The sequence below is a fragment of the Chlorocebus sabaeus genome, chromosome 4, assembly GCF_047675955.1.
Source record: "Chlorocebus sabaeus isolate Y175 chromosome 4, mChlSab1.0.hap1, whole genome shotgun sequence".
Taxonomy (NCBI): Eukaryota; Metazoa; Chordata; class Mammalia; order Primates; family Cercopithecidae; genus Chlorocebus; species Chlorocebus sabaeus.
In genome coordinates this window covers 17,187,869-17,210,311 of record NC_132907.1, presented here as the reverse complement: position 1 = coordinate 17,210,311, position 22,443 = coordinate 17,187,869, and the positions used below count along the sequence as shown (strand labels likewise).

The window sequence follows — 22,443 nt, the reverse complement described above, 5'->3', positions numbered from 1 at the left end:
GGTGTGACATGCTATCTCATTGTGGTTTTGATTTGCATTTCTCTAATGACCAGTGATGATGAGCTTTCTTTCATATATTTCTTGGTCACATAAATGTCTTCTTTTGAGAAGTGTCTGTTCATATCCTTTGCCCACTTTTTGATGGGGTTGTTTTTTTCTTGTAAATATGTTGAAGTTCCTTGTAGATTCTGGATATTAGCCCTTTGTCAGATGGATAGATTGCAAAAATTTTCTCCCTTTCTGTAGGCTGCCTGTTCACTTTGATGATAGTTTCTTTTGCTGTGCAGAAGCTCTTTAGTTTAATTAGATTCCATTTGTGGATTTTGGCTTTTGTTGCCATTGCTTTTAGTGTTTTAGTCATGAAGTCTTTGCCCATGCCTATGTCCTGAATGGTATTGCCTAGGTTTTCTTCTAGGGTTTTTATGGTTTTAGTTCTTATGTTTAAGTCTTTAATCCATCTTGAGTTAATTTTCGTATAAGCTGTAAGGAAGGGGTTCAGTTTCAGTTTTCTGCATGTGGCTAGCCAGTTTTTCCAACACCATTTATTCAATATGGAATCCTTTCCCCATTGCTTGTTCTTGTCAGGTTTGTCAAAGATCAGATGGTTGTAGATATGTGGTGTTATTTCTGAGGCCTCTGTTTTGTTCCATTGGTCTACATATCTGTTTTGGTACCAGTATCATGCTATTTTGGTTACTGTAGCCTTGTAGTATAGTTTGAAGTCAGGTACCGTGATGCCTCCAGCTTTGTTCTTTTTGCTTAGGATTGTCTTGGTTATGCAGGCTCTTTTTTGGTTCCATATGAAATTTAAAGTAGTTTTTCCTAATTCTGTGAAGAAAGTCAATGGTAGCTTGGTGGGGATAGCATTGAATCTATAAATTACTTTAGGCAGTATGGCCATTTTCATGATATTGATTCTTCCTATCCATGAGCATGGAATGTTTTTCCATTTGTTTATGTTCTTTCTTATTTCCTTGAGCAGTGGTTTGTAGTTCTCCTTGAAGAGGTCCCTCATATCCCTTGTAAGTTGTATTCCTGGGTATTTAATTTTCTTTGTAGCAATTGTGAATGGGCATTCACTCATGATTTGGCTCTCTGTTGGTCTATTATTGTTGTATAGGAATGCTTGTGATTTTTGCACTTCGATTTTGTATCCTGAGACTTTGCTGAAGTTGCTTATCAGCTTAAAGAGATTTTAGGCTGAGATGATGGGGTTTTCTAAATATACAATCATGTCATCTGCAAACACAGACAATTTAACTTCCTCTCTTCATATTTGAGTACCTTTTTTTCTTTCTCTTGCCTGATTGCCCTGGCCAGAACTTCCAATACCATGTTGAATAGGAGTGGTGAGAGAGGGCATCCTTGTTTTGTGTGGGTTTTCAAAGGGAATGTTTCCAGTTTATTTTATTTTTTTTTGAGATGGAGTCTTGCTCTGTCACCCAAGCTGGAGTGCAGTGGCGCAATCGTGGCTCATTGCAACCTCTGCCTCCCAGGTTCAAGCGATTCTCCTGCCTCAGCCTCCTGAGTAGCTGGGATTACAGGCGCATGCCACCAAGCCTGGCTAATTTTTTTGTGTATTTTTAGTAGAGATGGGGTTTCACCGTGTTAGCCAGGATGGTCTCAATCTCCTGACCTTGTGATCCGACTTCCTTGGCCTCCCAAAGTGCTGGGATTACAAGCATGAGCCACCGTGCCTGGTGCTTCTAGCTTTTGCTCATTCAGTATGATATTGGCTGTGGGTTTGTCATAAATAGCTCTTATTATTTTGAGATACATTCCATGAATGCCTAGTTTATTGAGAGTTTTTAGCATGAAGGGGTGTTGAATTTTATTGAAGGCCTTTCCTGCATCTATTGAGATAATCATGTGGTTATTGTCATTGGTTCTGTTTATGCGATGGATTATGTTTATTGATTTGCACATTTTGAATCAGCCCTGCATCCCAGGAATGAAGCTGACTTGATCATGGTGGATAAGCTTTTTGATGCGCTGCCGGATTCGGTTTGCCAGTATTTTATTGAGGATTTTTGCATAGATGTTCATCAGGGATATTGACCTGAAATTTTCTTTTTTTGATGTATCTCTGCCAGGTTTTGGTATAAGGATGATGCTGGCCTCATAAAATGAATTAGGGAGGAGTCCCTCTTTTTCTGTTGTTTGGAATAGTTTCAGAAGGAATGGTACCATCTCCTCTTTCTACCTCTGGTAGAATTCTGCTGTGAATCTGTCTGGTCCTGGGCTTTTTTTGGTTGGTAGGATATTCATTGCTGTCTCAATTTCAGAACTTGTTATTGGTCTATTCAGGGATTTGACTTCTTCCTGGTTTAGTCATGGGAGGGTGTATGTGTCCAGGAAATGTATCCATTTCTTCTAGATTTTCTAGTTTATTTGCGTAGAGGTGTGTATAGTATTCTCTGATGGCAATTTGTATTTCTGTAGGATCAGTGGTGATATCCCCTTTATCATTTTTTATTGTGTCTATTTGATTCTTGTCTCTTTTCTTCTTTATTAGTCTGGCTAGTGGTCTATTTTGTTAATCTTTTCAAAAAACCAGTTCCTGGATTCATTGATTTTTTGAAGGATTTTTTTATGTCTCTATCTCCTTCAGTTCTGCTCTGATCTTAGTTATTTCTTGTCTTCTGCTATCTTTTGAATTTGTTTGCTCTTGCTTCTCTTGTTCTTTTAATTGTGATGTTAGGGTGTCAGTTTTAGATCTTTCCCACTTTCTCTTGTGGGCATTTAGTGCAGTAAATTTGCCTCTAAACACTGCTTTAGCTGTGTCCCAGAGGCACTGCTTTAGCTGTGTCCCAGAGATTCTGGTACATCGTGTCTTTGTTCTCATTGGTTTCAAAGAAGTTATTTATTTCTAACTTAATTTCATTATTTACCCAGTAGCCATTCAGGAGCAGGTTGTTTAGTTTCTATGCAGTTGTGTGGTTTTAAGTGAGTTTCTTAATCCTGAATTCTAATTTGATTGCACTGTGGTCTGAGAGACTGTTTGTTATGATTTCCATTCTTTTACATTTGCTGAGGAGTGTTTTACTTCCAATTATGTGGTCAATTTTAGAATAAGTGCAGTGTGGTGCTAAGAAGAATGTATGTTCTGTTCATTTGGGGTGGAGAGTTCTGTAGATGTCTATTAGGTCCACTTGGTCCAGAACTGAGTTCAAGTCCTGAATATCCTTGTTAATTTTCTGTCTCATTGATCTGTTTAATATTGACAGTGGGGTATTAAAGTCTCCCACTACTATTGTGTGTGAGTGTAAGTCTCTTTGTAGGTCTCTAAGAACTTGCTTTATGAATCTGAGTGCTCCTGTACTAGGTGCATATATATTTAGGGTAGTTAGCTCTTCTTGTTGCATTGATCCCTTTGCCATTATGTAATGCCCTTCTTCGTCTTTTTTGATCTTTGTTGGTTTCAAGTCTGTGTTATCAGAGACTAGGATTGCAGTCCCTGATTTTTGTTTTTTTTGTTTTGTTTTGTTTTGTTTTTGCTTTCCATTTGCTTGGTAAATATTCCTCCATCCCTTTATTTTGAGCCTATGTGTGTCTTTGCATGTGAGATGGTCTCCTGAATATAGCACATCAATGGGTCTTGACTCTTTATCCAATGTGCCAGTCTGTGTCTTTTAACTGGGGCATTTAGCCTGTTTACATTTAAGGTTAATATTGTTATGTGTGAATTTGATGCTGTCATTATGATGCCAGCTGGTTCTTTTGCCCATTGGTTGAGGTAGTTTCTTTATAGTGTTGATGGTCTTTACAGTTTGGTATGTTTTTGCAGTGGCTGGTACCGGTTTTTCCTTTCCGTATTTAGTGCTTCCTTCAGGAGCTCTTGTAAGGCAGGCCTGGTAGTGACAAACAGCGTTTGCTTGTCTGGAAAGGATTTTATTTCTCCTTCGCTTATGAAGCTTACTTTGGCTGGATATGAAATTCTGGGTTGAAAATTATTTTCTTTAAGAATGTTGAATATTGGCCCCCACTCTCTCTTGGCTTGTAGGGTTTCTGCTAAGAGATCCGCTGTTAGTCTGATGGGCTTCCCTCTGTGGGCAACCCGACCTTTCTCTCTGGCTGTCCTTAACATTGTTTCCTTCATTTCAACCTTGGTGAATCTGATGATTATGTGTCTTGGGGTTGCTCTTCTCGAGGAGTATCTTTGTGGTATTCTCTGTATTTCCTGAATTTGAGTGTTGTCCTGTCTTGCTAGGTTGGGGAAGTTCTCCTGGATAACATCCTGAAGAGTGTTTTCCAACTTGGTTCCATTCTTTCCGTCACTTTCAGGTTCACCAATCAAACATAGGTTTGGTCTTTCACATAGTCCCATATTTCTTGGAAACTTTGTTTGTTCCTTTTCATTTTTTTTTTCCCTCTAATCTTGTCCTCATGCTTTATTTCATTAAGTTGATCTTCAATCTCTGATATCCTTTCTTCCGCTTGATTAATTTGGCTATTGATACTTGTGTATGCTTCATGAAGTTCTTGTGCTGTGTTTTTCAGGTCCATCAGATCATTTATGTAATTCTAGTTAGCAATTTCTCTAACCTTTTTTCAAGGTTCTTAGCTTCCTTGCATTGGGTTAGAACATGCTCTTTGAGCTCGGAGGAGTTTGTTATAACGCACTTTCTGAAGCTGACGTCTGTCAATTAGTCAAACTCATTTTCTGTCCAGTTTTGTTCCCTTGCTGGTGAGGACTTATGATCCTTTAAAGGAGAAGAGGTGTTCTGGTTTTTGGAATTTTCAGCCTCTTTGCTTTGCACTGGTTTTTCCTTCATCTTCGTGAATTTATCTACCTTTGGTCTTTGATGTTGGTGACCTTCAGATGGGGTTTCTGTGTGGACGTCCTTTTTGTTGATGTTGATGCTATTCTTTTCTATTTGTTAGTTTTCCTTCTAACAGTCAGGCCTCTCTGATGCAGTTCTACTGGAGTTTGCTGGAGGTCCACTTCAGACCCTGTTTGCCTGGGTATCACCAGTGGAGGCTGCAGAACAGCAAAGATTGCTGCCTGTTCCTTCCCCTGGAAGCTTCATCCCATAGGGGCACCCGCCAGATACCAGCTGGAGTTCTCCTGTATGAGGTGTCTATAGACCCCTGCTGGGAAGTGTCTCCCAAGTCGGGAAGCATGGGGGTCAGGGACCCACTTGAGAAGGCAGTCTGTCCCTTAGCAGAGTTTGAGTGCTGTGCTGGGAGATCTGCTGCTCTCTTCAGAGCCGGCAGGCAGGAATGTTTAAGTCTGCTGAAGCTGTGCCCACAACCGCCCCTTCCGCCAAGTGCTCTATTCCAGGGAAATGGGAGTTTTATCTATAAGCCCCTGACTGAGGCTGCTGCCTTTCTTTCAGAGATGCCCTACGAAGAGAGGAGGAATCTAGAGAGGTAGTCTGGCTAGAATGGCTTTGCTGAGCTGCGGTGGGCTCCACCCAGTTTGAACTTCCTGGCAGCTTTGTTTACACTGTGAGGGGAAAACCACCTACCCAAGCCTCAGTAATGGTGGATGCCCCTCCCCACATCAAGCTCAAGCATTCCAGATCGACTTCAGACTGCTGTGCTGCCAGCCAGAATTTCAAGCCAGTGGATCTTAGCTTGCTGGGCTTCTTTGGGGTGGGATCCACTGAGCTAGACCACTTGGCTCCCTGACTTTAGCCTCCTTTCCAGGGGAGCAAATAGTTCTGTTTCGCTGGTATTCCAGGAGCCACTGGAGTATGAAAAAATCTCCTGCAGCTAGCTCAGTGCCTGCCCAAATGGCCGCCCAGTTTTGTGTTTGAAACCCAGGACTCTGGTGGTGTAGGCACCCAAGAGAATCTCCTGGTCTGTGGGTTGTGAAGACCATGGGAAAAGCATAGTATCTGGGCTGGAATGCACTCTTCCTCATGGCTTCCTTTGGCTAAGGGAGGGAGTTCCTCAACTCCTTGCACTTCCTGGGTTACCCTACTTCTACTTGCCCTCCATGGGCTGCACCCACTCTCTAACCAGTCCCAGTGAGATGAGCTGGGTACCTCAGTTGGAAATGCAGAAATCACCTGCCTTCTACATTGATCTTGCTGGGAGCTGCAGACTGGAGCTGTTCCTATTCAACCGTCTTGCCAGCCACCTCTGGACAGCTTTAAATAAAGTGTATTATTTAAAGTCTTATTTATCTTCATGATCAACAACTATTTATTTAGTTATGATATGAAATTTTATATGACTGAGCAATGATGATAGTTTCTTTCAAGTGGAAGACAGGCTTCACAAAATAATGATCAAAAGATGAATTAATATCAGGTAGGGAGGTTTTGGTGGGATGTAGGCATTTAAGCAGAAGTGTAAACATAATAAATGTTCAAGAAACAACATCTCTTTTAATGTGCCCACTGCTGGAAGGCGGGCTTCGGTATTAGAAAATAGCTGAGAGGTGAAGTCTGGCCAAAATAGAGGGAGAGGAAAAAAAAAAACCAGACTTTTATTGAGCATTTACTATGTGCCAATCACTATCCCAAATACTTTAGGTATGTTGCCTCATTTAATCCTCACAAAAACTCTAGGATAAAACAGACACTTTGAGAGGCTACTTAGCTCATATTAGCAGTCAGGATTTAAACCTCATTTTGTCAGATTTCAAAGTCTAAGCTGTTAACCCTTGCTTTACGTCACTTAGGGGAGTCCTGGACCTTAACTGTGAAAATTCATTGATGCTATATGAGAAGAACCCTGTATCAGGAGTGCCGGAGTCCCAGAGTAATCTCTCCCACCATTTTCTACCATCAGTAAGGAAAACCCAGCTCTTTCAGAGGCAAGATGAGCCTGCTAATGAAGGCTCTGAAATGACTCATTCCCTTTATGGCATCCGTCCCCAGCTGGCATTTGCATAAATCACATCAGCACAGTTGAATACATAAATCAGCAGAAATCTGGAAACCCTGAGACCTAGTAGCCGTCTCACTAGGGAACAGTGATGTCATCTCATAAATATGGCTACAGGGAGAAGGGACGGGGGATGGCATTCCACTGAGCGCCTTCAGCTGGCCAGGAACTTGCCTACTCTCAGTGAACCTTCTCAGCAATCCTATGAGGCAGGTAGTGATCGCCACTAAATCAGACTCAGAAAGGTTAAATAATCTGGCCAAAGTATGAAATGGTGGAGTGAGGGTATGGAGTCAGGACTCAAACCCAGGCCTGTCTTCTTCTTTCCACTAGTTTTAAAACTGCTGTCCTGAATAGACTGAGGCATCCCTCAATAGCCTGACAACTGGGTGGTACTGTGCATCCTTAGTTTTCTCTGTCCCATGAAAAACATAGATATGAAGAGAGAAGGCACTACCATTCAAATCCCCTCTCATTAATGTTTTTCCCTTCCCTGATTATCCTAGGGCCCTTGCAATGAAAAAAAAAAAAAAAAAGAAAGAAAAAAGAAAAGACTCCTTCTGATAACAACAATGCATTTCAAAAAATCCTTTGCGAAAGCCAAAGAAACCAATGACAGTTCCATATGTAGGGAAAAAAAAGACCATCCACCAATTTCATTAAGACCAACATCGAGCTTATTAAAACATAAGGCTTGTCATTAGCTTATTCTGTTTGAGATCTTGCCAATCGATTCATTTTTATTTTTCTTGTTGCAGGCGAACATATCAGGGGCTGTCTAAGCAAAAATTTATAGTAGTTATAGAACAATACAAGGGGTTCTTTGCTATTGAGTGGTTATAGTCCAGTAAATTTAGAAATAAAGGGAAATTCCACATGGGAAACCCTGCTGATAGTTTAATGCTGTGTTGGAGATGGAGTTGTTTTCCATTTAGGTACTAAGAGGCCCCTCAGTGCCAGGAAGTGCAATGGTATGTTCAGTCCACAGCCCAGGTTTGACTCTCCAACCTCTGGATCCCTGCTGAGTCTGGCAATAGATAATTTTTTGAAGCAGGAAAAAATTTATTGGCCACAGATTACTACCCTGGTCATTTGCTAAGTCTACTGCTGACACACCACATCAGAGCCATCTCCCATCAATACAGGCCTCAATGTCTGATTCCCTAGTTTGGCATCAACAGACTGAAATAATTAATCTTTAATCTCAGAGTCCCAGGACTGCAAAACTAATTTTTATCTCTTTGGTTCTTTAATGTAAAATTCAAGACGGAAGGAAAATTCTGCTCTTTGGGAGTGGCCATGTGTTGTGGTTCTTTTGACCATCTGGTTTTCACAACCAACTTTAAAACATTCTTTACACAGTCCGATGCTTCAAAATTCTGTAAAACATTAACTATTTAACTACGATCTATGTAGTTCAATCTCTAAGATGTCAGTTGTGGAAAACAAGTCTTACAGTGGAACTGATATATAAAGAAGCTCAAAACTTGATCATCTCTAGTCAAAAAATGCAAACAATTCCTCCTTTTTGTCCATTGTATTAGAACCCCGTTTTTCACTTTGATTCTCTGCACAGCAATGGATAAAGTTACTTTGTCTCTGAGAAAGAACAGCAAGCCAAGATTTGTTTGATCTCACTCCTTTGTTGATTCCATGAAGGGATCATTGTGTGCAGTTGTCATCTCAGTGCCTATGACAGTGCCTGGTATATTGTAGCTACTCAATAAATATGTGTTACTGGAATGAGTAAATATCAATTACCATCAAACATATAACACTGACTAGTAAAAAAAGTTAGTCTAGCTTTGAGGATAATCTCTTATTTAAAACGGGGAAAAAAATAAATTGTGCCAGCAAAGTAAAGAAGAGTGGATGAATGAATGATTTGTAGTGCTTGTATACTTAACCAGGAGATAGGACTAGTCTAATCTGTGGACTGGAAACCTTCCCATGGGTCACTCATAGGGAAGGACTTTACAAGCTTATTTATCCATTGGTTATATAACCCTTACATAGGTTCTGGATTTCATGCAAAAACTCTATAGTACTAAACTAGATCCAAAAATTGATCCAGAGGTCCCTGAGGGACATTAGGGGGATCAAAGATTACTTCCATTTGTTGTGGCTTAGTTTAACTGAGCCTGGACCATAAACGGGGTATGAATGGGGGACTTACCTGTGTAGATACTCAATAAGGGTCTGTTTCACGAATGAGTGAATGAATGAATGAATGAATGGGATTAGCCAATCTCTTTCTGTCCTTGCCCACTTCAAGTCATCTAACTGGCTGGATCACCAGCAAACAAGACAGGGAACAAGAGCTAAATGAGTTCACATGTCTTTCCCACCCCCAAGCCGTGATAAAGCAAGCAGGCTTCAAAGCTCTGGTATGGTGTAGGAAGACAAGTTGAAAGGAAATGAAAAACAAAAAGGCAAAAAAAGATGAGTAATATTAAATCACACGCACACATGGAGAGAGGGCATTTGTTGTCCTCTAGATTGGCGAATCTAATTTTGGTTGCCAGAACAGAAACACGTCCATCTTCAGACCTGCAGTCCTTCCCCAGGTATGATGGCCTCTGGTGATTCCAATTTAAGACCAAAGGTGCTAGTTGAACTTTTATGGTGGGTGTTTGAATGGAATGAGCCTACTGTGCCCCCAAGTTCCATGACGCAGTGTCTGAAATAGCTGAGCAATTGCCGCCATTCCATAATCCTCACAGAAAACATTTGCATATTTTTGCGTGTGGGCACCGAGGCTCGGTCCCAGCAGTCGGCCCCTGTTGGGTTTGGGGTAGGCGGGAGTGACAATCCCCGGCTTGTGCGCGGGGGCTGCGGGAGCTCCTACTCACCCTCTTCCTGTTTTTCTTTGAATGCTCTCCTCAGGTTGGGTGGGCTCGAAACACTTTCAAAAATTTTCCACCGTTCTGCTGTTTCCTCAGCTGTTCTGTCTCTCCTGTGTGGAGAGAAGTCAGAAGAAGTGTGGGTGGAGGAGGGAAAACTGAGAGAAATATAGTACAGGGATTAGCTGTGTGGGCTGCAGCGAGAGAAGCCGTGTATTGAATGACAAATCTGTGAGAGTCAATACGCCAGAAAGTAGCTAGGAGTGAGTCTCCTGCTCCCTGGCCCTGGCTGAGGCGATGGGCTGGGGAGACCCTCCCGGGGGGCCATCCTCCAGGGCAAGCATTTCCAGGGAGTTGGGCTCAGGGTGCTGAGCCTGTGAGCTCATATTCCTCCTTCTTCCAGGTTTTGGGGCCCCACCTGGTGGAGCAGGAACAGAATTGCCTGTCATATGTGGGTGTCTTCAGCTGGGGACACCCACTGCTCTGTCTGTAGAATAAGGACAAATAAGGGTAAGTTTCCTAATGAACTTAGTGCAGAGTGAGGAATCCCAGCATTTTTCTTTTCTTTCAATCTTTCTTCCTAAGCCTTCAGATGGATAGGTGATGACTGACCAGTGGTCAACAGCAAGAGATTGGAGCTTCCTTGCACCTTGTGGCTAAAGGAGGCAGTCGTTCCCGCTCCTTGCTTCTTCCCAGGGTGATAGGAGGGTGACTGACATGATTGGGCCAAAATTCTCATTGAGTAATTAAAAGCTAGTCGCCAATCTGTATGTGAAATTGTTTTCCTGACCCAGTTGTCATATCCCTTTGTAGGGAGCCTTTGGGAGAGGGAGTTTTGCAAAGATGATTCTCCATCGCACCCAGTATCTTGGCATTTGGCTTTTGCTAAATGAAATCTTTCTTCCCAAATGACCCTTATTTGACTTTGATCATTTAAATTCTCATACACCTCCTAGTTGTACAGTAAAACCTCAGTCAATGGAAACCCAGTCAGTTCCTTCACTTCTAACTTAGGCCTGTCAATTTCCAAAAGTATTCAGGTTGTCCACAATGAAGTACCCAGACATAGTAGAACCAGTAAAACAATCCTGTGAGAACAAGAGCCAAATAATGCAGGACTGAGGAGAATGAAAGTGAAGAACTGAACCTCAACAGAACACAAAATTTAAATCTGAACTTACTGGCAGCTAAAGAGAAAACAGGAGAGAGGGGGAGACAGCAAGAGGAAAAAAGAGATTACATAACTCAACTCTTTTTTTAAAAGGAAGCACATTTCACTAAGAGAGACAATTATATTTCTTGACATTCAGCTCTAAGATGAATTTTTCATGTAGATCTTTATATAAGGGCTATTGAACAAGATAATAGTGATTGTCTTTAAGAGCAGTTTTACAAAAGCTACAAAAACATTCTCTATATAACCATTATTTTAAACAGGATCTGAAAGCATAATGTGAAGTCATCATTCTAGGCAGGCAGTTTTATGAGGATCTCAAGGAATTGTTTGCCTGTGTGGCTGTGGAGGGGTAAAGGAGGGCCTAGAGAATCCAGAGGAATGAATGTTACTAAGCTCCTGGGATTCTCTGCCTGGAATGTAAATGATACCATTCAGCCTTTGGAGAGTAACTAGAGAGAAAACAAAAATCTAGAATCTTTCTGTTGGAACCTTTGGCTTATGCTGATTTTGCAAGGATGTCTAATTATAGAAAAGCCTAAGCCCCATGGTTGTTAGTATTCAGCCCCCATGTTACTTTTCTACACCGTTGTGAACTAAGAGTGATGTTAGTTCACACCTGTAATCTCAGCACTTGGAGAGTCTGAGGTGGGAGGATCGCTTGAGGCCAAGGAGTTCAAGACCAGCCTGACCATTCAGCCCCCATGTTATTTTCCGCACTATTATGAACTAAGAGTAAGACACTTACTATCGAGTCTCATAATATCATCATTTATCAAAAGAAAAATCATTCTGTTCAAAAATTATTTACCAACTTTTTTAAAAAGGAAAATCTTCTCAATCCTGATTTAACCAAGTGTTTCACCTTAAACAAAAAGTTCCATATTTACAGTTAGTTAAGATTTTATAAGTAACTTCAAACAGCCATGGCTATTCAGTTAGTTTTTTATATTTAATGTTGCTCATGTTCTCAAGTAGTTTTTTTTTTTTTCCTTCCCACCCCTTCTTACCCCACATTATCTTATGATTATCTTTCCCAACCTTAATGGTCATAAAAATCAACTGGGATGCTTACTAAACACTTAGATTCGAAGGCCCCTCTTAAGATTCCGATTCAGAAGGTCTAACATGCCCAGGCAGGCTTGGGGAACACTGCCTTACCAGCTGGTCTTTCAGGGCCCAGCCATGTACTCTTCACAGTTCATACAACATGGTGTTGACTGACTGCCTGAATGTTGGTGCTGCCAATGTGAATGTCAGTAAGAGCCAACTGTGTGTTTAAAAAACAATACCTACTTAGCCATCTGTGGTACACTGCAGTGACGACACTAACTGTAGGCTGCTCCTAGGAATCATGGCACTGGATTCCTCCATATTGTTTGTACACAGGCTGCCCCGCTCCCCCGAGGAGAAAGCATGCTTAGATCCAGGGGTTGGACATGGTGGTGCAGAGAACAACCACACCCTGTAATTGCCAACCCCTGAAGTTATCTTAAGCACATATATACGCCTTTCCTTTTTTTCCATCCCACACAAATTGCTGAATTATCAAATTCTTGGAGAGGCTACTTTACAGTGTTCAAACTAATGTCCCCTTTGAGATTGTGCAAACAAATTCAACCAACTCCTGAACTTCTGAACGGGTAATATAGCTCTTAAAAGTAAAATATTTAATTAAATTTGGATAGAGAATATGTGCTTATGGTACAAATTAAAAAGATACAAAAGAGAATACAGTGGAAATTAAGTCTCCTTTCTACCTATCCTTTACCTACCCAGTTCTCCTCCCCAGAAGCAATTACTGTTACCTGATTCATATTGATCCTTCCAGATAGTCTGTGCACATACAAACATCTATAGTTTTTCAACAAATGGTAGCATACTATATATGTTTCACCACTTTGCTTTTCTTGATTAAAAATATTCCTTGGTGAGCATCCCGTATCAATACATATGAAACTACTTTAATTAGAAAAAACAATTTTAGGCCAGGTGTGATGGCTCATGTCTGTAATCCCAGCACTTTGGGAGGCCGAGGTGAGTGGATCGCCTGAGGTCAGGAGTTCGAGACCAGCCTGGCCAACGTGGTGAAACCCCATCTCTACTTAAAAAAATACAAAAATTAGCTGGGCGTGGTGGCAGGCAGCTGTAATCCCAGCTACTTGGGAGGCTGAGGCAGGAGAATTGCTTGAATTCAGGAGGCGGAGGTTTCAGTGAGCCAAGCTCTGCCATTGCACTCCAGCCTGGGCAACAAGAGTGACATTGCATCTTAAAAAATAAATAAATAAAAATAAAAATTTTAAAATGTTTTATTGTATAAAGAATATAATTTAGGCCAGGCATAGTGGCTCACGCCTGTAATTCCAGCACTTTGGGAGGCCAAGGCAGGTGGATCACGAGGTCAGAAGTTCAAGACCAGCCTGGCCAAGATGGTGAAACCCCGTCTCTACTAAAAATACAAAAATTAGCCAGGCGCAGTGGCAGGCACCTGTAATCCCAGCTACTCGGGAGGCTGAGGCAGGAGAATCGCTTGAACCCAGGTGGGGAATGCAATGAGCCGAGATCATGCCACTGGACTCCAGCCTGGGTGACAGAGTAACACTCTATCTCAAAAAAAAAAGGAAAAAGAAAAAGAAAAAAATATATAATTTAACTTACTTACCAACCGAGAGGCATTGAAGTTGTTTCTATTCTCTTGCCATCACAAACAATGCTGCAGTAAACAACGCTGTGCATATATCATTTCATATATGTGCAAATATATTTGTAAATTAAATTATTAGAAGTAGAATAACTGGTTAAAAAGTGTGTACATTGTGAATTTTGATAGATATTACTGAACTGTCTCTACAGAGGTTGTAGTTGTTTATTTGACTCCGACTAGCAGTGTTTGAGAGTGCTTAGTTCTTCCTACCCTTGCCTAAACATGGGATGATAAAGCTTTTGATCTTCTGACAATTTGTAGAAAATGAAATCTTATTTTAGTTTAACTGCATTTCTTTTATTAGGTTGAACATCTTTTCATATGGTTCAGAGCCATGTACAGTACTTCCTTTTCTATAAACTGTTCATTTCCTAGCAATTTTTTTTCTCTTGGATTGTGGTATTTTTTCTTTTTGATTTGTAGAAGCTCTATTTTTTTTTTTTTAAGGAAGTTAGCTTTCCTATTAAGATATAAGTTTCTAATCTTTAAAAAATTTTTACTGTGCATATTTTTTAATAATAATTGAGTTGAATTTATCAATGTCTTTTGAAAATAGCTTTTAACTTGGGTAGCATATTTTAAAATGCCCCCCTGCCCCCCTCTCTCTCTGTCTCTTTCTTTCTGTGTGTGTGTGTGAGTATATGTCTATTCACTCATGTTTTTTGTAATAGCCAATACAGCAATTTCATTTTTAAAACTAGGTGTTTTATCATCTGGAATTTATCTCAGTAGATTGTGTAAAGTAGGAAATTGTACTTTTTTTTTTTTTTTTTAAGTATGGCTATCTAGCTGTCCCAACAAGAAAACCCATCATTTTCCCTTCTGATCTGAAATACTTCCATTATTACACATTCAAGAGACTATATGTTTGAGTCTATTCCTGACCTTTATAATCTGTCTATTGATCCATCTATTTATGCCCCAGGACCATACTGGTTTTATTATTATAGCTTTATAATTTAGAATTCCTGGTAGATTAGGTTGTCCCTTCCTGACTTTTTTTTCTACTTGCTAGTTTATATTTTATATGATCTTTAAAATCAGGATGCGTAGCCTCCTCCATCAGCCTGCTCCTGATGATGTGTTATTTTTAGAGATCATGTTAAATTTATAGATTAACTTAGGGAGAATTGAAATTTTTATGATGTTGCATTTTCCTATCCAAGAACTGATGTGCCTTTCCCTTCACTCAAGTCTTTTTTTGTGTTTCCCTCAGTAGCATCTTAAAACATGTTCTTTATATGGATCTTATATCTTTATATATTTTTATGTCTGTCACTATTCTGAATAAGATTTTTCATTTTATCTCCTATCTAGTTGTTATTTGTATATAAAGGCTTTTGATTTCTTGTATCAGTTTTATATCTAGCCATCCTACTGAATTCTCTTATTATGTGAGTTTTTCAGCTGATTTTCTTGGGTTCTCTAGATAAGCAGTCCCATCGTCTGCAAATTGTAGTAATTTTACCTCCTACCTCCCAATGTGTTTAACCTCATGTTTCTCTCTGACTTAATGGGAATGCTTTTAATATCCCCCTTAACCATTATGTCCCCAGTTATTTTTTACTTCGTAAACATCCTTTTCAATTCCTACCATAAATGATTCTCACCCCATTGTCCATCTTAGTCGTGGCAAACTTTCCGGTTGCTCCTTGCCAAAACTCAAGAATAAAATGGCCCAAGCTAGAGAGGCTATCCTCACAGGCATTAGCTGCTGAGGGCGTCCACTCATTTGCTTCTGAAACAACAGAGAAAGAGACCGTCTCTCATTCGCAGGGTAGCCCAAGGCCTTCTGAGGAGACAGTGAGTCTCCTCTAAGTCATTTCTCTCTGCTTTGCAGCAGTGGAGCTACTAAGGGCGAGATGAGCAGGTTGAGAGGCCTCTGAAGCCTGCTGGGCACAATGCTCTGTGATAAGTTTCAGCTCCACTCGAGCTTATCATCCACCAGCAATCAACTTCATGACTGCTGCTCAGAGGCACTAGGTGCTGCGCTGCTCACTACCCTCGCGTCTCTGGGACCTCCACACATAAAGCCACCTCTTTCCATTGCACTATGGCGCTTGTAGGGAGGAGCCCACGATTAGGGCCCAAAATGAGACCATTTGAGTCAAATTTCTAATTGTCTTTGAATTTTTATTATTGGCTGTAGACTTCCAATCATAGTCACATCAGTCATGTTATTTACTGGTATAAAATCCCTAAGCACCAACTAAGCACCAACAAACTGTCGTGGCTTCATTTGCTGTGTGATCACTCACCTTAGTTTGGGTATTCTGTGAACTTGAATTCTACTGCAAACTCTGCAATGCTTGTTATAAGTCATATGGACTTAGTTGCAATTATGACAGATTTTTGTTTCTAAAATTAAAAAAATCATAATCTCTGGAAGAGTGCTACTCTTTAGATCTCAAATTTCAGAATTTTTGAAGTTTTCGTTAGGCTAAAACGCAGGGACAGCTGACATGAAGACTTTGGTGACATCTGAGTGGAGTCAGAATAAGCAGACAAGGAAACGAACTGTTTGTTCTGACCTTTTTTGCTTTGTTCTTGGTGCTTGAGCGTAAGATGGCAACGTGTAAACAACAAAACACCACCACATTTCGTATTACTTTTGTTTGCATGCCTGCTGCTTTTACTTCACAGATTCAGTGAGGACATTGTGCACATTTGTCAAATCTGCCTGACCTGTTTCATGCACTGAAAGCAGGACGGATCCCATATTTTGACTTCAGTACCATGTGAACCTTTATTCTTTAAATGAGCAATGAGACAGAGCATGCAGTTGACTATATATGTGGAATTTTCTCCTTGACAGACTTCATCATCTTAAGGGCAAACACTTAACTAAAAAAGAGTATCCTTGCTATTTAACAACTGTGTTGTTATAAAATGAAGCCAGTGTGTTCTCTTTGTCTCTAAAGCTAAAATTTCCCCACCAATCCTTGTCACTTTCCCCCTTCCCACTCCCGCCTCCTCAACAAGCCCTCAGAATAACAGGCAGAGACGGGGCCTGGGCACATGATAAGTGATCGATACATATTTATTTAGGGAGCGAATGAAGTCTGAAATTCAGTTCAGGCTAAGTATGCTTAGTGAGACAATAATTTTGTTACTAATTATAATTAATGTTCATTTAAAACATTTCTTCAGTCATCGATTCCAATAAGATAAGCAATACATCTACCCCAGAATAATATTCTAGATATTAGTCAGAAATTACATTCTCAATCATAGGACATGGTTTTTCATTAATTACTGAAGCCTAATTAGTTGTCAGTGGACATGGGGCTCAATGTCATTGATCCAGTCTGAGTGTATCTAAGGACAGTCCTCTCCTGAGGGCCTGGTCGGGTGATCAGTTCTAAAATAACAACCAATATGATTTGAGGAGTTTGCACTGACCTTTTCCGGACACGGGCACTAAACAGCAGTTACACAAGCAGGTCCAGAGTGCTTCCCTTGCCCCTGCCTTCTGAGGAGCACAACGTGAGTTTTGTCCTTTTAGACATGGAGTCGGGGTGGGGTGGTTATTCTGTACAAATGTTTGGCTTTTAAGAAGTTTGAAATTAGTTTGTTTTCTGGGTCAAGAACACTTTTTCCTTTTTCTGGTTCTCCATGTTATTCTCTAAGACAGGTATTAGGAAGTGAAAGAAGCCAGCAAAAGTAGAAATAACCTGGAAAAAAATTCATCTGTGGAACAGTGACCACTCTGATTCTGTTGCTTTTGTGGTATATTCATTAATAACAAAAAAAACACAAACAAAGACAAAAAACCCTGCCCTTCTGAGAATGAACATGAAGGCTATTGTAGTATTATATTCATTGACACTTATATCTCCTGGGAGCAGGACTCTGGCTCTCCAGCACCCAGGTTAGGAACTTCCGTTAGCGAGGAATCTAGCTTATAACTCTAAGGACTCTCCAAATGGAAGTTTAAAGAAAGAGCCCTGCTTGCTTTTTTTTTTTTTTATTTTCTTAATTCATGCTCTAGGCTATGATATCAAACAGATTAAAGAGAATGGGAAAGAAGCACAAAACTATTCTAGCTTGTTGGCAGATTCAGAGAGCTCCATCTTCAAATCCAGCAAGTCCATTTGTATTAAGTGGTGAGGCTGTTACAGTGTACTTGCCAAGCCCACTGCCAATTAGACACCACTGTCAGCATTTTTCTTTTAATTTAAATAGGCAGTTTAGGAACAGCAACTTTGAGGATTTTTTTTTTTAATTAGAATTCTCTTTTCTTGCCAAGACCGAGTTTGCTTTAAAAGATTTGGTCTTCTAGCTGGGCACGGTGGCTCACGCCTGTAATCCCAGCACTTTGGGAGGCTGAGGCGGGTGGATCATGAGGTCATGAGATTGAGACCATCCTGGCTAACATGGTGAAACCCTGTCTCTACTAAAAATACAAAAAATTAGCCAGGCATGGTGGCAGGCGCCTGTAGTCCCAGCTACTCGGGAGGCTGAGGCAGGAGAATGGCGTGAACCCAGGAGGTGGAGCTTGCAGTGAGCTGAGATCATGCTGCTGCACTCCAGCCTGGGCGACAGAGAGAGACTCCATCTCAAAAAAAAAAAAAAAAAGATTTCATTTTCTTTAAAGATCTTCAGTTTCTATTAACTTTGATGGCTTTAGCATGATGATCATGTACAAAATCATCGTAGATTGGTTTAATATCATCTTAATCCAAAAGTGCCCTCTGGCCAAAAATTGAGAAAGAAAATGCTATATTCTTGGCGATTCACTAACCACAATAGTAGTCTGTTTTCTGAATTTTTTTAAGTGTCTGGTTCTGTTCCAAAGAGCATTCTGTAAGGCACATAATAGAAATTATTTGATAAAGTAATCTTAGTGGACAATGGCCATTTTGTAGGATCTGGCTTGCTAATCCAGTGGTCATAAAAGGGGAAGAAAATAAGTTATTTGTTGTTAATAAAAGATGTTCATTCACTACCAAATTGAAATAGGAATCATTTAGCACATGGCATTATATTTAAAATTATTATTTTCCTCTTGTATTTAGATCTTTCTCTGGAATCAAAGGACTCCAGCTGAAAGTTAACCTCCAACCCAATGATAACTACTTTTTCTATGTGCGAGCCATCAATGCGTTTGGGACAAGTGAACAGAGTGAAGCTGCCCTCATCTCCACCAGAGGTACTTTCTCCTTTGCACACAGTGAGCTATTTCCAAGCAATTCTTTCCCTTCTACCCCTCAGAGAAGATGTCCTAGAGGGCAACTTTATAAACTCCCAACCTACTGTCAGTAGTAGGTTTTTGTCATGAGGACCCAAGGTTGGTCAAAGGTCAAGATATTTCTTTTGTTTTTCTGCTTTACAGGGTCTCAACCTTGGCTACCTATTAGCAATCAGCCAGTATTAAAAAATACTGTTTCCCTGACTCCACTCCTGAAGATCCTGATTTAATTGATCTGGAGATGGGCTCAAACATTTATGTTTTTAGAAATCTCTCTAGACGATTTTTTTTTTTTTTTTTTTGAGACAGTCTCAATCTGTCACCCAGGCTGGAGTGAAGTGGCATGATCTTGGCTTACTGCAACCTCTGTCTCCTGAGTTAAGTGATTCTCATGCCTCAGCCTCCCGAGTAGCTGGGATTTGGCACGTCCACCATGCCTGGCTAATTTTTGTATCGTTTTAGTAGAGATGGGTTTTTGCCATGTTGGCCAGGCTGGTCTCAAACTGGTGACCTCAGGTGATCCGCCCGCCTCAGCCTCCTGAAGTGCTGGGATTACAGGTGTGAGCCACCACGCCTGGCCTCTCCAGATGATTTTTATCGGACTCACAATGTGTTATAATTTGTGGGTATGGTGTGTGTATATGTGTGGTAGGTTGGGGATATTCTTTGAACTCTGTGAACAAGTTACCAGCCTTGTTCTGTTTATTCTTGATGCCTGACACATAGTCTGTAATAGTTAATGTTTGTTGAATGAATGACCAAAAGAGTAATTCAAGGAAGTAATGAAACTATTCAGTGACATTTTTGGGAAAATACCTAGATGATGCCAACAAAAAATGTTTGTTTCTTCAATTTTTGTGAAAGGAAGTGAGGAATGGAAAGAGGATCATTTTCTTGTCTTATCCTAGACCCAGAGCTGGCACAAGGTTGAGTGGGCACAACAAGCGATCTGCTTACCCAGCAACATCTTGTGCTTGTGCCTTGTTTGTGACATAGTCAGGGCCAGCCTGATGTTTACGAAAAGAAGATGCGAGGCTGCCCGCCCAGCAGTGTTCTCCCCACAGTCCCAATATGGTGCCTGTTCTTCCATTGTTAGTCTCTCTTTTAGGTTATACCGGTGCATCCCCCAGTTTTTTTTTCTCGAGATGGGGTGTTGTCACCCAGGCTGTAGTGCAACGGCATGATTTTGGCTCACTGCAGTCTCTGCCTCTTGAGTTCAAGCTATTCTCCTGCTTCAGCCTCCTGAGTAGCTGGGATTACAGGTGCGCACCACCATGCCCTGCTAATTTTTTGTATTTTTAGTAGAGACAAGGTTTCACCATGTTGACCAGGCTGGTCTTGAACTCCTGACCTTGTGATCTGCCTGCCTTGGCCTCCCAAAGTGCTAGGACTGCAGGCGTGAGCCATCTCACCAGCCTGCATCCCCAAATTTTCATATGCACACAGATTTCCTGACGATCTTGTTAAAATACAGATTTGAAGTCAGGAGGGCTGCGGTGGGGTCTGAAAGTCTGAAATTTTAACTAGTTTCCAGGTGATGTAGATGCTGCTGGTGCAAGGAGCACACTACATCGCGGGTGAGCACTGATAGAGGGTACCCCTGTATTAGTGGTGTAGAGGTGAGGATGTGCCTGCGGCACCAGGTAGAGGTAACCAGCCACCAGCATCCACGAAGGCCTTATCAAGAGTGAAATTTTCAGCTGTGGATCTGAAGACACTGCGTGGGGGATTTTGATGTCAGGGGAAAGAGTCTAGGGTCTGAAATGTGGGGCTTAGCTTAGGGACAGCACTGGTCCTCATGGCAATGTTTTAATCCTATTTTCTCACCTGCACTAGGAACCAGATTTCTCTTGTTGAGAGAAACAGCTCATCCTGCTCTACACATTTCCTCAAGTGGGACAGTGATCAGCTTTGCTGAGAGGAGACGGCTGACAGAGTAAGTAGAAGAAAGCATAAGTGAGCTGATGGCCTAGCAGTAGGATCTTAGGGTGTGTCGCCTCAGGGTGGCCTCCCCTGAGCATATTCATGGTGCAGTGAACATATCGAGATGTGGTCTCAAATATCAGTGTGTGCACATCCACTCTGTTCAGCTGTGGTTCCCTACCGAGCGATAGTTCATCACTTGGAGCAAGTGTCAATATTTTTATTGGAAATATAAGCACAGATGGTTTGATTAAAACATTGGCTATTTAAGGTATGATCTCTGGTTCAGTGGGGGGAAAAAAGGGTCCAGTAATTCTTTTATTATTTTTCTATAGCAAACCAGATATTTTATCAACCCTCTTGAAAAGGCATAGAAGAGGCTGGGCACAGTGGCTCATGCCTGTAATCCCAGCACTTTGAGAGGCCAAGGTGGGCAGATCATTTGAGGTCAGGAGTTCGAGACCAGCCTGTCCAACATGGTGAAACTCCATCTTTACTAAAAATACAAAAATTAGCCAGATGTGGTGGTGCATGCCTGTAATCTCAGCTACTTGGGAGGCTGAGGCAGGAGAATCACTTGAACCTCAGAGGCGGAGGTTGCAGTGAGCCGAGATTGGGCCATTGCACTCCAGTCGGGGAACGAGACTCTGTCTTTAAAAAAAAAAAAAAAAAAGGCATGGAAGAGAAGGACATTTTATTGAGTTCCTAGTTTCTGGGCCACAGAATCTTGCTCCCATAGTAGCTCCTGCAAAAGGAAGCATCAAAGAAAAGAAGAGGCAAAGGTGGAGGACAGGGTGGGGGAAACTGCCCTGCGATTTGCCTGCAAGCTCTGGGGGTTATTTTGCAGATCAAAATGGCAGAATGGGAGAAGGTATGTGAAACTCTTGAAAACCGTAACACCATGAAACACAGGCTGCTGATGGTGCTGATGCGCCCTGGTGTCGGTGGCTGCCAGGTGCTCCCAAGAAGGCACTGAGCCAGCCAGCAGTGACTTGCACTGTTTCCCTGTCACATTGCTACTTGCCTGTCAAGCTCAGGTGTTACCTGCTCCTGGTTCTGGCCAAGGGGTCTCTGGACCCTGGCACCCTTTGATCTTGTCTGTGGAAAAGAACAGATAACTTGTGCGGTCATTTGTCAGCCACTTCATCATCATCATCTTCGAGCAGCAGCCCCATCCTGTGCATCTTTGCATCCCTCAAATCTAGCATGGGGCCTGGAACACTGCAGGTGCTAAAAATATACAAATGAGTGAATTCAGGGAAAAAAGAGATTTAAGAAATAGATTGAGCTTTTCTGTCTTTTGGATTCCTCAAAAAATCAAAAAGAAAATAAATAGACTGGAGGAGGGTAAGAGTTCACAGATAATAACTGATGATAACTGTAATGTGTTTTATAGAATTTTATTTATTATTAACCTGAAAATTAGCTCATAAATATCAGGCAGCTGGGCTTTGCTCCAGAGTGAGGGCTTGTCAGTAGCCACCTCTCTGAAATGAGGTTGTTGAGTAAAGACATGAAAAGTGACATACATTCCCTTGCATTAATCATTTTCTCATCTGTTAAAGGGGAGAGGGAGAGGTGCTGACTGAATATTAACGCTGCTTAAATTAAAAATGCTTCCTTGCTGTCTCAGCCATTTCCAAGCAAAACTGAGCAATTCTTGCAAACAAGGTCACCCATCAGCAGTTGAAAGTGCTTTTGGTTCATTTCACTGAGGTGCTTATAAAAATAGCTAAGGTGAGACAAAAAGAAACCTTCAACCAACCTC

General features: G+C 41.2%; 1 protein-coding gene across 1 annotated transcript in view; it reads left to right on the top strand.

The window, feature by feature from the left end:
* CMYA5 (cardiomyopathy associated 5) overlaps window positions 1-22,443 on the top strand; it is a 105,549-nt gene that overhangs the window by 77,133 nt on the left and 5,973 nt on the right. Inside the window, exons 10-11 of the mRNA XM_007976494.3 lie at window positions 18,580-18,713; window positions 20,589-20,688. Of these exons, the coding sequence (XP_007974685.3) occupies window positions 18,580-18,713; window positions 20,589-20,688 (234 nt within the window). The remainder of the gene's footprint in view (window positions 1-18,579; window positions 18,714-20,588; window positions 20,689-22,443) is intronic.